Source organism: Diabrotica virgifera, chromosome 7, assembly GCF_917563875.1.
Source record: "Diabrotica virgifera virgifera chromosome 7, PGI_DIABVI_V3a".
In the NCBI taxonomy this organism is placed as follows: domain Eukaryota; kingdom Metazoa; phylum Arthropoda; class Insecta; order Coleoptera; family Chrysomelidae; genus Diabrotica; species Diabrotica virgifera.
In genome coordinates this window covers 48,831,048-48,849,692 of record NC_065449.1, presented here as the reverse complement: position 1 = coordinate 48,849,692, position 18,645 = coordinate 48,831,048, and the positions used below count along the sequence as shown (strand labels likewise).

General features: G+C 32.1%; 1 protein-coding gene across 2 annotated transcripts in view; it reads right to left on the bottom strand.

Moving 5' to 3' along the window:
* The window catches only part of LOC114327833 (uncharacterized), a 59,989-nt gene extending 41,548 nt beyond the window's left edge, over nucleotides 1-18,441 (bottom strand). For both annotated transcript variants that reach the window (XM_028276539.2, XM_028276540.2), the window contains exons 1-2: nucleotides 18,404-18,441; nucleotides 13,087-13,331 (exon numbers count right to left, since the gene is read on the bottom strand). In XM_028276539.2, coding sequence (XP_028132340.1) covers nucleotides 13,087-13,293 — 207 coding nt within the window. In that variant the 5' untranslated portion in view covers nucleotides 13,294-13,331; nucleotides 18,404-18,441. The remainder of the gene's footprint in view (nucleotides 1-13,086; nucleotides 13,332-18,403) is intronic.
* Nucleotides 18,442-18,645: the final 204 nt, after the last annotated feature.

The following is an 18,645-nucleotide window of genomic DNA, read 5'->3' as shown; positions in this document are numbered from 1 at the left end:
CAATAGAACGTCAAAATGATTAGCAAAATTTAAAAAAAATCGATTACAATTTAATTACTTTTTTGCGTTGTAAATATTAAGCGATAACAATTAAATAATACATTTAAAAATTACCGGTGAAAGTTGAATTAGTAATCCGCTAGGAGCGCCACCAGCGAAGCTCAGAGCGTATACGCTCTGAGCTTCGCTGGTGTCGCTCCTGGCGGATTACTAATTCAACTTTCACTGGTAATTTTTAAATTTATTATTTAATTTTTATCGCTTAATATTTACAACGCTAAAAAGTAAATAAATTGTAACAGATTTTTTTAAGATTTTGCTAATCATTTTGACGTTCTATTGATGAAATATTAATTTCTTACTTCGGATACTTTCACAATTATCGTGTAGATGGCGCTGATTAATTTATAATTACATATTACGGAACATTAAAAAAACGTAAATTCAGTATTTAAAACGTAAGTATATTTAAGGTAAAAATATATACCACAGCTTTGACCAACTAATATTGTGTATAATTAATGTTTTTAATTTTAATTTTAAATTAATCACTTTGATATTTATGTCAAATTTCCGGTAAACGTTTACAGACTTGCCACTACTGGCGCTCACGAATTTATAAATATCCACTCTACGTACGAGCTCACAGCGTATAAGAGTTGTACCAGTTTTTTTTGACGCGAAGTGTACCTAACATTGAAATATAAATTGAAGTTCCCAAGGATACTAAAGGACAAAACCTCGTAATTTTTACAGAATGGACCGATTTGCATCAAAATTTGTAATCAAGTTCATACTACTATCTACTTCAAAATCTATATTGTGCTGAAAGGATCTTTTTATTTTTTAAGGGTGAAAACTGCCCCCTGCCCCTAATTGCCAAAATCTATAAAAAAGCTTAAAAAGAGTAAAATTTGTTCTGATGCATTAATTACTATTATCTAATACTCTAACTTTAATTATTAACTATTTAAACCCTTTAAAATTTTATTTTTAAGGGTGCCCTAACTTCTCAAATTTGCTCAAAATTGCTCAAAAAAGCAAGGAGCATAAAATTTGGATCGGATGATTTAGGTAAGAAGGGTTTGATATACTTAACATAATTTCTGAGTATTTCAACCCTTAATAATTCATTTTTTTTAGGGTGAAAACTACTCTTTATTCATAAATCTACAAAAAAGTTTATACTTATACGGTGAAATTTAGTTAAGATGAATTTAATAATGATTTTTTGGTGCTCTAAGTACAATTTCAACTCTTTAAAAATTCATAAATAGTTAACCAAGAAGTGTAATTTTCATTACACAAACAATTGTGGCTTAATCTCATATAGTCATAATAAATTAAAACATGCCACAAGAAAACAGTTTCATAACCTTACATCCTCTGGAGCAGTGATACTCAACCTGCGGCCCTCTAGCGTTTTTTATACGGCCCGAAGGCTAACTAAAGGGCACTGTAAACGATCATATTATTTATTAAATTTCACGTGTTTTTCAAATTATTTGATAGTGTGCCGATGTGTTTGAGGCGTGTTTGTGCGTGAGGCAGACAATTCAATGACTTTAATTTTGAAATTATATTGAAATTTTTAAGAAATCTGATTAAAAAGCAGGCATTATTAACTTTTAATAATAAATTATTAAAGTGAGTGAACACATACCTATTTTAAAAATAATCAATACTTATTTACTACATTGCAACGACTCATTTAGTAATCTGTATATTAAAATTTTCAAAATTCGTTAGCACGTTTGAAAAGAGCACAAAAACTAAGTGTAATTGCTCGCTTCAATTTTTTGCGCAGACAATTTAATGACATTAATTTTGAAATTATATCGATATTTTTGTTTTGCAAGTTCGAGTATCGAGTTCTTAAAAATTCTGACATTAAATTTTCTGCACAAAAAATAGAAGCGAACCATTAAAATTAGTTTTTTGTGCTTTTTTAAATGTGCAAACGGGTTTTGAAAATTTCAATATACAGGATGTTATTTCAAGGTCACAATGAATTTATAATTATGTTTAATCCGGGTCTGGAATTTTCTTGTGATTAGTAGTTGGGTGGTTTGGGTTCTAAATGTGACATATTATGTGTACTAAATCTCAAAAAAATATACAAGGCTGTTCCAAAGTTATGGGTCCAGAAAAAATGGGCAAAATCGGTAAAACACCCTTTAATTCGGTTATAAAAATCGGTGTGGCAATAAATTCAGTATGTCTAGAACCGCCTCATTTACCTCTATTCACTATTTAAGCATTCCCCTTTCCCAATGAAACACACTGTATACTACTTCACCTTGATTGCGGCCCGCAAGCTGTTGCAATGGCTACTATGTGGCCCAGAAAAGAAAAAGGTTGAGTATCGCTGCTCTGGAGTGTACATTTATTGTAAGTAACTGATTTACATGGTATAAACTCTTGTAGTAAATTTTTCTTTATTTTCAAAGTCCTTCAACAAGTAGACATGTCCAATCTACATACACACATCTTTCAATCATTTGATACCGTAAATATCTTAAATACATTATACAGGGTGTCCAGAAATTCTACCGACAAACGAAGACAGAGATTCCTCAGATAATTTTAAGACAATTTAACCCGATTCACTTAGTCCGAAAATGGGAGCTAGAGCTCTTTGAAGATGGCGTCATGTAATCAGTTTTTCTTAAATACCTCCAGAACGCTTCTATTTAGAAAAACGAAAATTGGTATGTGTATTTACTTTCCCGAAATGAATCGATTCTATCCATTGCGAATTTCTAGTACCGGTCATGGGCGTCCGTTTTGGGTAGAGCAACGGTTATTTTATCGCCTAACTTTTTTGTCTTTAGTTTTTAAGCATTTTTGACTCTGAATTATTAAATTGTGAGGTATTATAGTACTGAAAGGTACTCTTGCTTTAAGTCGATAGGGTACACCGTTTTCTAGAAAAATCGTTTGAAAATTTTTCGTTCTTTGAATTAAAAAAAAAAGATTAAAAAAAAACTATCCATAAAGATGAAAATTGGTACATTTATTTATATTCCAGAGATTAATCGATTTCATTAATGGCGAATTTCTAATACCGGTCATAGGCGTCCGTTTTGGGTAGGTCAACAGTTATTTTATAGCATAATTCTATTGTCTTTAATTTGTAAGTATTTTTGACACTAGATTATTTAATTATAAGATATTCGAGTACTAAAAGTTACTTTTGCTTTAAGTTGGTAAAACACATCGCATTTTTTAATTTTTTTCAATTTTTTTTTCAAATTCCCAGAACTAAAAACTTTCTAATCGATTTTTCTATAAAACGGTGTGTCCTATCGACTTAAAGTAAAAGTACCTTTTAGTACTAGAATACCTCACAATTTAATAATCCAGTATCAAAAATGGTTAAAAATTGAAGACAAAAAAGTTATGCGATAAAATAACCGTTGCCCTACCCAAAACGGACGCCTATGACCGGTACTAGAAATTCGCAATGGATGGAATCGATTCATTTCTGAAAAGTAAATATGTATACAAATTTTTGTTTTTCTAAATAGAAGCGTTCTGGAGGTATTTAAGAAAAACTAATTACAAGACGCCATCTTCAAAGAGCTCTAGCTCCCTTATGAAGCATTTTCGGACTAGGTGAATTGGGTTAAATTGTCTTAAAATTATCTGAGGAATCTCCTGTCTTCGTTTATCGGTAGAGTTTCTGGACACCCTGTATACAGGGTGTAACGAAAATACAGGTCATAAATTTAATCAAATATTCTGGGACCAACAATAGTTTGATTGAACCTAACTTACCTTAGTACAAATGTGCATATAAAAAAAGTTACAACCCTTTGAAGTTACAAAATGAAAATCGATTTTTTCCAATATATCAAAAACTATTAAAGATTTTTTATTGAAAATGGAGATATGGAATTCTTATGACAGTAGCATTTTAAGAAAAAGTTATAGTGAAATTTGAACACCCTATAAAAATTTTATGGGGGTTTAGTTCCTTTTAACCCTCCCAAACTTTTGTGTACGTTCCAACTAAATTATTATTGTAGTACCGTTACTTAAACACATTATTTTTAAAACTTTTATGGCTCTTAGTACTTTTTCGAAAAGTCAGTTTTTATCGAGATATTTTGAATAATTGTCAAATCCACCACATATTTGTATATGGGTAAGTACGATTATAGAGACTTGGTAATAATATGAAAATTTATGTATGATTTACATTTTTAGGTATATTTCGAACCGTATTAAAAAAGAAGCCATACCTCGATAAAAGGTGCCTTCTCGAAAAAATACAAAGAGGGAAAAAAGTTTTAAAAATATTGTGTTTAACTAATGGTGTCGCAGTAATAGTTTAATTGGAGCGTACACAAATATTTGGGGGGTTTAAAGGAACAAAACCCCTATACAATTTTTATGTAAACATATTAAAAAAAAAGACGCAACTCGATAAAAACTGCCTTATCGAAAAAATACTAAGAGCCAATAAAGTTTTAAAAATATTGAAGTTAACTAATGGTCCCACAATAATAACTTAATTGGAACGTACAGAAAAGTTTTGGGGATTTAAGGGAACCAAACCCCCATAAAATTTTTATGGGGAGCACAAATTTCACTATAATTTTTTCTTTAAGATGCTCCTACCATAAGAATGCCACATATCCATTTTCAATAAAAAATCTCTAATAGTTTTCGATATATTCGAAAAAATCGATTTTCATTTTGTAACTTCAAAGGGCTATAACTTTTTTTAAGTGCATATTTGTACTAAAGTAAGTTAGGTTCATTCGAACTATTTTTGGTCTCAGAATATGTGATTTAATTTATGATCTGTATTTTTGTTACACCCTGTATAATAACATATAGTCGGTTCGCTAAACTCAGACACAGCTGGCTAGTTATTTTAGTGAGTAATTTTGCCAATTTGGTAAAATTGGCAGAAAAATAATTACTAAATAGTTAATAATAATTACTAAATAGTTAGTAATGTTGCCAATTTTGGCAAAAACAAAAAAAAAATCCTACTAAAATCACTAGCTAGTTGTGTCTGAGTTTAGCGAACCGACTATACTCGTATTTCATGATTTGTAAAAAATATATGCAAAGATATTTGAAAAAAATTGCTGAGCACCTCCAAAATAAAAAAGATCGTTACTTAAACAAATAAACACATCAGATGATGTTTCTACTTTCATCTGGCGCTGCAGGTGTAGATTCGTCTAAAAATTTAGGTTAAAGGCATACACAAACATGAGTAATATACTGCGAGGCATAAGTTAGCGATATAGAAAATTTATGCTCATTTTCATAGTTGAATTTTTCTTGACCGGATTCCGCTATTTTGTTTTATTATTTTAGATATTTCTTTAGTATTTACACAGCTGTGTCAAGATTTACTCAAACTTCTTTTTTGTACTTATACCGGGTGGAAGAAAAGAAATGTCTTTTTATGAATATAAGTGAAAGTCTTATTGTAGTCTTATGTTTCTTATGCTTATATCTTTAGAAACAAATAAAATATACGGTTTTGTAGTTTAACATGTGTTTAAACTGAAACAAAAGTTTGCGACACCCTGTGGGGAGAAAAAGGTAAAAAGGTGCTTATGCATCAATACTATGTTGTATTCTCATATTTTGTGAACCTTTTATTTTTTTCATTTCTCTAATATCTTTAACAACAAAGAAACTATAGACGCTTTTAGTCTTTAATTTTTTAATATGTGTTTTAACTGACGACTGCGATACGTGAGCAGGCCATGTCTTATCATACCACTAAGATGAAATTATTTTCTATACAGGGTGGTTCAGCTTATTCGCCTCGGAGTCTGTACGGAAAACCACTTGATATTTTAAAAAAATTTCTTCACAGAAATATACAGGGCCTCTAATACTACAATCTAAAAAAAAAAATGTGAATTATACAGAGTGCTCCAAAAAAGAGTGATATATCAAAGTTTTATTTTTTCTTACGGAATGCCCTATATCTGATGACATTTCTGAATTAACCTTAAAGAATAAGCTATACTTTCATAAGGGCTCCCTATACCTAAATACAGGGTGTTTTGATTTATTTCGATTTTTATGAGAATGTAAGATTTTAGAAAAAAATAAATATCTACGAATCTAAGAATCACTAACAAATTCTTTCTTGGATCTTAATAATAGACTATTTAGCATACTTGAACAGATGCTTACTGCAACAAAATTTCATACAGGGTGGTCAAAATATGAGATTGTTCTATTAACAAATTCAAGCTGTAATAACTTACTTATTTTAAATAGAACACCCTATATCTTGCTAGTCTATCGCGTAGAAAATTTACTGAGCTTTCAATTCTTATTAGGGTTTTATCTACCTGTCTCCCTCCTTTTTTTTAATATATAAAGATTTCCTAATTTGTAAGCTTTAAAAATTAGAATTAAGTAGGTACCTATGTCTTGGTTATGTACAACACATCACCAACACCGGCAATACACTTAAATATCTTGGTCAAGAAACTTTCGTTAATAAAATTCATATTTTCATCATTTTCTTTTGTTCTTATTTTAAATGACATACTCGATATTATATTCTTTATAATGGAAGATATTTAAAATCTCTTCAATTCCATGTAAACATTCTCAATACACATGTTATTCTGTAAATATAAATTCCTATGTTATTCTGTAAATACCAATTTTTACATATTTTTGTACAATAAGTTCGTTTTCGTCATAGTAGCCATTGCATTTAACTGTTTTTTAATTGCGATTCAAAGATTCAAACAAAAAGTGGTGTTCTTAAATTTACTTAATAACCGTCGGTGTAAGATATGGAAAATGCTTATACGGAATGAAATACAATTTAAATATCTTCCAGAATACGGCATCTAATATAGGATATGGTATGCAGTTTAATATAAACATATTATTCAATGTCACATGTAGGCCAAAATCAACTAAAATAATACAACACTCGGTGTGATTACATGATAACAATAAACATTTTATTAATGACAGTGTCTTGTCTAAGTATATTGCCGGTGTTGGTGATGTGTTTTACATAATCACGACATATTTACTTAATTCTAATTTTTAAAGCTTACAGATTAGGAAATCTTTAAATATTTAACAAATTAAGGGAGATATGTATAGGAAACTCGAATAAGAATTGAAAGCTAAATAAATTTTCTACGCGATAGACTAGTAAGATATAGTAGTCCTGTCGCCAGGGGGGGTACAACGGCCTCGTTAATTCAGATGGACTTACCCAAGTTTTTTTTATGTATTTTGACCCGTAGAACACGAATTTTTTGGGTAACAGTTGATCCGGATGTCGATAAGATTGTTATAGACCAAGAACTTGAGGAATCAAATAACAGCGATTTTTGGCAAAACAAAACAATATTTTGTATTTTTTGGGTCATTTTAAGCAAAAAATATTTCTACAAGTTTTTTAGTAGGATGCACAGTTTTCGAGATAAACGCGGTTGAACTTTCAAAAAATCGAAAAACTGCAATTTTTAAACCCGAATAACTTTTGATTAAAAAATAAAATAGCAATTCTGCTTAGCGCCTTTGAAAGTTCAAGTCAAATTATGTCGGTTTTGATTATTTGCATTGCTAAAAATTTATTGTGTTATTGTTAAACAAAGCTACAAACAACTAGTGCGTGAGTGATGTTTCTATGATTTCTCATTTAAAATCGAACGAGTAGGTAGAATAGGTACTAGTGCAATCAAGACTATTTCTACGTTACATGCGTTAAAACGCATGTAAAAGCACGGGAAACCCTACGTGTTTATAGCTTTGTTAAACAATAAAAAAATAAATTTTTACCAATGCAAATAATCAAAACCGATATAATTTGACTTAAACTTTCAAATGCGGTAAGCAGACTTGCTATTTTATTTTTTAATCAAAAGTTATTCGGGTTCAAAAATTGCAATTTTTCGATTTTTTTAAAGTTCAACCGCGTTTATCTCGAAAACTGTGCATCCTACGAAAAAACTTGTAGAAATATTTTTTACTTAAAATGGCCCAAAAAATACAAAATATTGTTTTGTTTTGCCAAAAATCGCTGTTATTTGATTCCTCAAGTTCTTGGTCTATAACAATCTTATCGACATCCGGATCAACTGTTACCCAAAAAATTCGTGTTCTACGGGTCAAAATACATAAAAAAAACTTGAGTAAGTCCATCTGAATTAACGAGGCCGTTGTACCCCCCCTGGCGACAGGACTATAGGTTGTTCTATTTAAAATAAGTAATTTATTACAGCTTGAATTTGTTAATAGAACAATCTAGTATTTTGACCACTCTGTAAAAGATAGGTATAGGAAACCCTAATATAAATTGAAAGATAAGTATATTTTCTACGTGATAGACTATTCAGGTACAGGGTGTTCTATTTAAAATAAATAAATTATTACAGCTTGAATTTGTTAATAGAACAATCTCATATTTTGACCACTCTGTAAGAAACTTTGCTTCAATAAGCATCTGCTTAAGTATGTTAAATAGTTACTTATTAAGATCCAAGAAAGAATTTGTTACTGATTCTTAGATTCGTAGATATTTATTTTTTTCTAAAACCTTACATTATTATAAAAATCGATATAAATCAAAATACCCTGTATTTAGGTATAGGGAACCCTTATGAATGTATAGCTTATTTTTCAAGGTCGATTCAATAATGTCATCAGATATAGGGCATTCCATTAGAAAAAATATAAATTTGATATACCAGACTTTTTTGGAGCACCCTGTATAATTCACATTATTTTTAGATTGTAGTATTAATGGCCCTGTATATTTCTGTGAAGAATTTTTTTTAAATATCAAGTGGTTTTCCGTACAAACACCGAGGCGGATAAGATGAACCACCCTGTATATACATAGTGCGAAAGGAAACGAGTGTTCAAAGAAAAGATATGTGTAATGTACCTCTTGCTATTTAAAGAGCCTCCACGTAGACACCAAATCCGTATTACTTGCAGGGAAATTCCACCCCAAAACATCACAGAGCCTCCATTAAACATTTTTGTCTCTCTTATGTTGCGCTGTCCATACCGCTTACCGAGTCGACAAATAGCTCTTATAGGTATCGATAAGAACTGTTTACGTTATGTGACGTTCTATTTTTAAAGTTTTGTTAAGTGTTATTTTTTATTTTAAATTTAGTTTTGTTTCAGTTAAAACACATTTTAAGGAGTAAAACCACCTATTTTCTTTGTTTCTAAAGATATCAGGGTGATTTAAAAAACAAAATATTTACAATATATAAGAATACAATATTATTCTGAGCTAAACTCACATTTGTACCCCGTTCTCCCTACAAGCTGTTTCAAACTTAACATAAGAAAAACGTTTCTTTTTTTCACCCGCTATAAGTACAAAAAATAAGTTTTATGCAAATCTTTGCACAACTGTGTATATACTAAATCAAAATCCGTTAATCCGTTCATGAAAAAATCAACTATGAAAATGAGCATACATTTTCTATATCCTTAACTTATGCCTCGCTGTGTACGTATTCGTAATATGTATTCTATGGTTCCATGAATCGAGTATGAATCAATGTATGCATGTATATCAGTTTCTAACGTGCACAATACACAAAAAAAACACGGCTAATTTACATTATTATGCTTCCAGTTCGATTTTTCCATTTCTTTTCTAAAAAAATATATTGGCTTTTTTACCCATAACTTTTTCATTTTTTACTTTAGAAAGTTTGGTAAAAAAGCATATTAGTATCAAATCCTTTTAAAACACTCAGTTTTAAAATAGGGTGACTTTGAAAGGGTTGGTAGAGGCAGTTTTTGCATGTTAGTACAAGTTTTAATTATAAATATCTCACTCAGTGTTTGTCGTATAAAAATTTTTTTGCAAGCCAGACTCTTAGGAATAAAAAAATCTACAATTTCATTTATAAAATTTTTTTTTCGTATCTCTGATGCTAATCTTTCTATTCTGAAGAAAAGGGCATTTTTTATCAAACTACAAAAATTCGTAATTCCATTATTCTAAGCCAGTCAAACTTTTACAATTTATTTAACAATACATAAATAAAGAGGACTGAACAAGGTTAATGACTAATTTTAATTAGGGTGATAATTAGGGGGTTTTTACCGCTCACTTTCCCGCTGAAAAAAATAAGCACTGACTTTCTTTTCATCATAAGTTACTCAATATTTGAGCTAAAGACTATTTGTATTTTTTAATTTAGACATTTTTAAATACTTTTTAAATTAGTTTTAGTAAGTTATCATCGAAAAATGTATAGTTTTCCCGTCTTTTAACTTTAAAACTACAAAATTTGACATTTGACGAAAAACGGCTAACCTATATAGGTGTGGATCCCTCGTATGAAAAAAAAGTTGATTAATAGCAAGCTGAAAATTTGTTAATTGCTTAAGGGAGTCTAGTCGGACAAACTTTGATATATGGGAACACTGGAACAGGGGAAGTTTTAATTATGGAACAGGTTAAAAATTTGGGGCGGTCAGACCACGAAAACGGCACATGTATTTTGTCCGACAGAAAAGACTTAAACTCTCCGAACAGAGATTAAACTCTCATGCAAAAATCACACTGCTATTTAGCACCAAATGGGCGTTTTAATGAGTGGAACATGTAGAATATATCAAATGACAGGAATTATGACAGGTGATAAATAGCAGTCTGATTTTTGCATGAGAGTTTAATCTCTGTTTGGAGAGTTTAAGTCTATTCTGTCGAACAAAATAAATGTGCCGTTTTCGTGGTCTGACCGTTCCAAATTTTTAACCTGCTCCACAATTAAAACTGCCCCTGTTCCAGAGTTCCCATATATCAAAGTTTATCCGACTAGACACCCTTAAGCTATTAACAAATTTTCAGCTTGCTATTAATCAACTTTTTTTTCATACGCGGGATCCAGACCTAAAAATAAAGTATACCTCGGTTACTATTCGTCATAAAGAAAATTAATGTAAACCATTTGGTTTGTTTTTTCAAAAGTTATATTTTTATTAATTACGGTTGTTCTAATAAAACGAATAATTTTTTAGCTATTAGCAAAAAACTGATTAAAAGCATTGACTTTTTCGATATAAAACTAACACTTTCGATAACGAATAAATCGTAAACTATTTATTTTACCAAAAAAATGTATAGAAAACTTTTTGCTTAAAATTATCACCACCACCATGGTAAAAGCACCTTTCGGTATCATATAAATTTTGATCCTTGGACTATCCACTACTTATTCTTAAATTTTCAAGCAAATCGATCTGTTCCGTAAAAATTGCGAGGTGAGAACCTTCGATTCCTGTATTACTGTGATTGTAGTTATTTTTATAGCGAAATGATTGCTATCATATAGCTACCAATGTTACTGTTAATTTATTTGATTCCTTTTAGGCGGCGTTCATACTCGGGCGATAAAAGATAGGCGATACATCGTTAACAATATGCGATAGGCGATACGCACGAACAAAGTCTAAATCCAACCCTACTTGTGGGAGATGTCCACCCTATCGAAAAAGTACATTCGGGTGTAACAATTCATTGGGGCGAGGTGGTTTGACCCGAGTGAAAACAGGGATCACCCCACCTCGCTACAGTGCCCCAGGCCATCCCTTTCCCCCCATAGTACGCTGATGCGCGATGGGGGCACAACTATCGTAGCCAAATGTTCTTCACAATGGAATCCTGGGTAATAAGAGACCAATGTGGTGCCATAATCGAATTCAAAACTAGGCCAACGTGAAGCGCTCCATGCCTTTATCTTCTGATTACTTATCCGCGGAACTAAAATTGCTTGCTTGGGCCCCAAGTCATTGTACCAAGCCCCACTGAGCTCAGTCCAATGGCTTGGTGCTCAAGTATTTTTTGTTTTTATGTTTTCTATGTTTTTTTTTGGTGGCTTGCGCCTTTTTTTTTGTTTTTTATATTTTTTTGGGGCTTGCGCCTTCTATTTTTCTAAGGGCTGACTTTACCTGATCGTAATGTTGGACCTACGCTTTGGTTACGTGTTTCCTCAGCACTTGTATTGGTGTTTTCGAGCTACGAACTATCTACTATTACTTATTTATATTCTTTATCACTTTTCTTTCTCTTTCTCTTTATGTCTCTCTTTATTTACTTTATTTACTTTACTTTATTCCACTATTTGTTGCTTAGGACGTTTATGCTTCCATCGGTGGAAAGCGTCATACCCTAACATCTCTCGCAGTATGGGACTTGGGTGGTGCTCTAGTTCCGCGAATGTGACCCTCGCCTTGTCTGTCATTATTTCGGTGACTCTCACCTGTTGTAGTTCTCTGAACAGGAACCTTTGAGCGACATATTTCGGGACTGTGGCTGCTTCTCTTAGGCTGCTGTTGTGAACCGCTTGTATCTTCTTTTTGTGAGTTTTACATACTTGTCCTCATGTGAGAGATGTGTATGTTAATACCGGTAATATTATGCTGTTTATTAGTCTTAACCTCGTATTTAGTCTTAGTTTACTTTTTCTGCCTGTGAGTCCTCTTAATGTTGGTCTTGCCATGTTGGCCTTCTGGACTGTGGCTTCTACGTGTTTTTGGAAGGTTATTCCTTTGTCAATGATGACTCCCAGGTATTTAGCTTCATTTTTCCACTCGATGGGGTTGTTCTGCACCGTCAGCTGTTCTTCTGGCTGTTGTCTTCCTTTTTTATATAGTTCCTCTTGCGTATTTTCGGAGTTGATGGCTATCTTCAACTTTATACTACATTCCTCGATGTCTTCTAACGCTGTTTGCAGGTTGGTCACTGCTATATCTCCGTTTCTATGTTTGGCCGCTATCGCTGTATCGTTGGCGTAAAGGCTCATAAGGTTACCCGGTGTTCTAGGTACGTCAGCGGTGTATATTGTGTACAGCAGAGGTGACAGGACCGCTTCCTGTGGTACTCCAGCCTCCGGGCTTCCGAGCTCGGACAGGATGTACCCAGTATTTTCTTTTTCTTCTCAGTCTACGCCAAACCAATAAGCCACTACAATGATCCGTTCTCTTTGAACCTTGCTAGCAATATATCGTGGCGATAAAATGTCGCATTATCGTCTATCGCCCGAGTATAAACGTCGTCTTAGATGACAAGTTAATGAAAATAAAACTTACGAGTCGTTTATCCAAATTCAAAAATTGCTTTAATTTATAGGACACTGAATGGTGAAGCTCAATTAAGTGCCAATGTTGGAAGTCGTCTGGGTTGAATGGCGATTCATATTCTCCATGCTGATCACCACATGGTTTTTGCCACCATCTTGGTTTGGTTGGTTTGTGAGCGAGTAGCCGAGGTACTGCATTCGGGAATGATATCATCATTGATATGAGTTAAATAAAGTCTAGTAATATATTTTTACCTAAAATAAAAGAATTTTATACCTTTTAGTCAGAGTAGTATATATAAGGCGATGATCTTCAAGGTACCTGGTGCCCAGGGTGGAACTAGTCGCCTAGAGTTTTATGTTTTATAACCATTAGTAACCATTACTCGGGGGTTCTGGTGGTCGCTGAGCACGAATTTCTATACGGCGATGGCGCCGAGGCACCTGATGCACAGTGTGGTACTTGTTGCCTGGAGTTTTTTTATAATTGAAATCAATAAAGAAAAAACGCTGAACGGAAGGGCCGCCCGAGAATGCTGTCTCTGGCATTCTATAAAAATAACAAAGTTAATCGTTATTTTGATATTTTAGAGATACCTTGTATACTTGAAAATATTTTATGGTTCTACTCATCATTAATTCCTGCATTTGAGAAAATGTTCGATGGCATATTTCGGGGACATACTATAGATTATTGCATAAATCAATAGAATATTAGTCATACTTTCATCTCAAATTAGTTAATTTTTCAGAAAAATTAATAGTTTACAATATTTGCATTTTCATTCTATTTCTATTACGCCAGTCAATGCGCGAGAGTAAGTACAAGATATGACCTCCAAATTCTATCCTACTGCATCGGTTTTAATTAAATTTTGGGAGTAGCCTAATCTACTAATTCTAAGTCTATCCTATATACTATGGCGTTTTATCATGGGGCGGTTCCCACCCCTTCTCGGGAGTGGAACATTTTTATTTTCGAATTACATGGAGAAAAAGGAAGATTTTTAAGAAAATTTAAAAATGCGCTCTAAAATTTGATCTTATTTTTTTAAAAAACCTTTCATTTTAAACCCGTCCAAATTTTGAAAGTAGAAATAACACTATTAAAAGGTATTGCAGAAGAAAAATGATGCATTTAAATTCTGGTGGATGAGGGGTTAAATATATGTACTTAATATGTACGTAGGTATTTTTCCTTAAAGTACATTAGTCATATATATTTTTTTGCACCATATCTAGCTTAGTTTGAATGTAACCGACATTTAACGGTGCTCGTTTTAAAGGCCTTTTCAATCACTACAAAAGGCGTTGGTAGCACCTAAAACCTGCCGTTCCTCTGTTATATCAAGTTGAATAAACCAATTGAGCATGCACCAAAAAACAAACTCTTTTCACCTACCTTATCTCTTTTTATATTATAGATAGAAGATTTACGAAGGAACGAATCTCTTTGTTATTTATAATCTAAAAAATGTTTTATAAAGTGTTTTTAGTTCGATGCATAGTTTTTAAGGTATTCACAAAAAACCGCCCGAAAAGGTGTCATTCTTCAATGAAAATGGCCAGTTTTCAACTACGCATAACTCAAAAAGTATTGAGTTCTCAAAAAAAAGTATGGACCAGTTTTTGCTTAGAAATAGGTTGTCTAGCCACTTCCGTGGTTATTTTGACCAACAAATTTTCCACCCTCTTGAAGGGGTGGGAACCGCCCCAAGATAAAAGAGCCATAGTATATAAGGTAGATTTTGTTTCTTAAGCTATTCCCTACTTACTGTGAAAATATCAAGTACATCGATGTAGTAGGATGGAATTCAGAGCCAAATATCCTCCATGACTGCCCCATAATAATGCTCTGCTATGATCGCGTGAGAGAGGACACACACAAGATTATAGCAAAATTTCAAGTTTTTAAGCTACGGCAACAAGTTTTATGTCATTGGAAACGTAATTTTGCATTCTTTCAAAATGTATAAAAATACATAGGGCGAATCTAAAAAATTAAGAGCTTTTTTTCATTTGCGGTTCAACCGGAAGCCATATTTTGAGAAAAATTTATTGTGATAATAGATAATAAAGTACTATATATGTGTGCCAAATTTCAAATTTAAGTTTCTATTTCAGAGGAAGTTACGGGCACTAGAATATTTTTTTATAAAAAATTCATAACTCACCTCCTATTGGGGGTTAAAAAATCTAACTAATGTCAATCAATTTAACGATAGAATCTCAACAATTTATTAAAAAATTAACAAATTCCTTGGAGCCATTTTTGAGGAAATCTAGTTCAAAGTTATGTCAAAATTTCACCCCTTAAATATAGGCAACCCATAACCTTTTCTAAAAAACGATAATATTATTCTTATAGCCCTATCTTTAGGCTATATAACAGCTTTTTCAAATTAAACTTATCTTAAACAAGTATTTCGGTAGGTAAGGAAATGTATCGGGTGTGCGGTCGGCCATGTTGGCCGCCATTTTGAATTTGGAAATGTCAAATTCCGTATTTCTATTTACCTATCGAAAAGCTAACTTTCAGTTAAATTTAATTCGTTTCGGTCAAAATTTGCAAAAATGGGGCCCAAATAAGCCCCCTATTTCGGCCCCCCTTTGAGAGGTTGTTTTTAAAAGCTTAGTTTCTCGACAAAATTCTCTTAAATTTACTCATACCGAATGTCATCGAAATCGGTCCAGTAGTTTTTGCTGGGCGGTGGCGACATACGTACGTGCGTACGTACATACTTCCGACATGTTTTTTTTATTTGCTTTTTAGACTCAGGGGACTCAAAACGTTGAAAAAAGTGAAATCTGAAAAATTTTTTTTTGCACGATCCTATAACTTTATCTATTATACTACGTATGTAGTACGATAAAGTATCTTCACTGGAACATAAGTATTTTCTTTAATTTCCCATCGCTAATCACCAGGATCTAAAAGTCCTTCTCCATACGACCAATTGTGTACTTGCAAATATATTATTTTCAGATGCTGCATGAGTCCATCTACCGTTGGAAAAATGTTACCGATGGATACCTTTTTATTTTTTTGTTATAGTCATTAAATATATTCTACACCTCTATGTTCCACATAACTGAATATTTGTTGGTTTCAAGTGATCAGGGATATTTGGATTTCTGGATGAAATTGAAGCACCATACATGGTTAAAAGTAGTTGACAACCGTGTTTAAGTAACATATCATCAGTCAAATTGACATCTTTGAATTTAAATTTCAAATTTGAATAGGGCGACGAGTTCCACCCTGAGTATCAGGTACCTCGGAGATCATCGCCTCATGAAATTTGCTCAGCGGCCCCCAAAACATTCGAGTAATGGTTATTGACAGATTTTTAATGATTATAACATAAAACTCCAGGTGACGGATTCCACCAGGGGCATCAGGTACCTCGTAGACGAGGATACCTGATGCCGGCATGAAATTCGTCCTCAGCGACTCCCAAAATTCCCCGAGTAATGGTTTTTGACTGATTTTGATTATAACATAAAACTCCAGGCGACGAGTTCTACCCTGGGCACCAGGTACCTTGGAGACGGGCGGAGGTAAATTCCTCACCAACCAGTAAAACCATATAATCACACAGGTATTTTCCTCACCAAACTTAAGGGTTCCTATTAATCCGGTAGGTATTTTCCTCACCAACTCACTCAGGAAATAAAATAAAAAATATAGATATAATTTAAGATTATTTATATGAAAGCATTCGAAATCCGAATATAAAACGTTAATTTCCTTGCATTATGCAAAACGTATACATTCTTATTTAATATTTACTACATATAATAAGAGATACATTTTACAAAATCCATTCTAGTCATTTGATTAGACTGATGTCTTAAAATTTTCTACATTTTGCAATTTCAGTTTAACTTGTTTATATTTGATAGGTTTTGCAATATGCAAACTTTAAATTTTAACACACGTATCTACCTGAAAATCTTTCAATTTTTTCTAAGTAAAAATATATAGATGGATGCGTATTATAAAACGAGGAATTAAAATGCGAATAAAAAGATTCGCAAGCAGTCATAGTACGAATAACAGAAGAATTTGCCTCTACCCACAAATATGGGAAGAATAAATATGGCATTTTTGTCTATATATATGTTTCAACTAAATAATCAACAGATCTATCTAAAATTTCATTTTCTGGTTTGCATGACATTAAATCAGACACAAAACAATCTGATACTTCTTCTATTTTTATATATGTAAGACCAAAATTATGTTTGAGCCACTTACCTATTTCAGAATCATTTTTGTATATTCTGATGTTAAATCAAGAGACTGAATATTTCTATAACAATCTTGGTGTAGGTGAAATCTACAACCATGTATTTCAGTGTTCGGACACATTTGAATGATTATTGCATTATCTACAGCCTTTTTAAAATCTACAAAAATGTTACTAGGGTTAAACTCAATTTTGAAAGTTTTGAAAATTTCTGATTTAACAAATTAAAAAAAATTGTTCTATGTTTTTTTTTTGTTTGACAGTTAACAGTATAATAAAGAAATATAATGCCCATTAATAAGCACATGAATAGTCAATAATTGCAAATAATAAGAAGTACAGTAAGAAAATGTGCCATCGATATAATAAATTCAATGTGGCTAAAAGTCTTATATTTGTTTAACAACTAAACGCCATTATATTACTTTTGACACAGTGTATCAAGAGAAAATTTCCCCCTGGTTGTTTTTTGAGCACACTCAAGAATACTTCGTCACTTTTTAAAACTTTCACTTAAAGAAAATAAACTTTTCAAATACCAGTAAAGGTTTACCGCGATTACTTTCTAAAACATGCCATTTTTGTCAAAACTCCAATTGTTACTAAAAATAATATACTATAATTAATTAATTATTATAGGTAACTACTCTAATTTTATAGCAGATAAATAACTCCCTTGAATCACTTTTAGTATTAGTACTATGTATAATAATTTGGTAGTAATGCCTACCTGAAATAACCATTTCGGTTTTGGTGAGGAAAATACCTGTGGGATTATAACATACCCTTCCAAACTCAGGCAAAAATTATTTTGGTGAGGAAATTACACCCGCCGTTGGAGACCATTGCCGTCATGAAATTAGTGCTCAGTGACCCCCAAAACCCCCGAGTAATGGATATTAGCTGATTTTGAAATTTGTAACTGTTGACTTTTCTAATAAAATAGATAACTTAATAGATAAGATTTAAGAAAACTCTTGTTAAAAACTTTTATCAATCTATTACCAAGCATTAGCAACTTACATTACTTTTTATACGCAGTAAATAATGAACTAGAGAAAAACAAATACTTACAATTAATATGTTGTGATGCAGATAAACATGAAGTCTACACAATTGAAATAAGAAAATTGATCAGTAGGTACTTATATGGTGGCTATGGTGTTAAAATTTTTCGTAGTAAATTGTATTATACGTTGCGAATTAAAAAATCCACCACAAAAATCACGTTAAAATGGAAAATTGAGTTTACAACAACAAAGATATAAAATCATTTTTAGGTACCTCTTTATTTTTATGTGTTTTAATCGAATTTT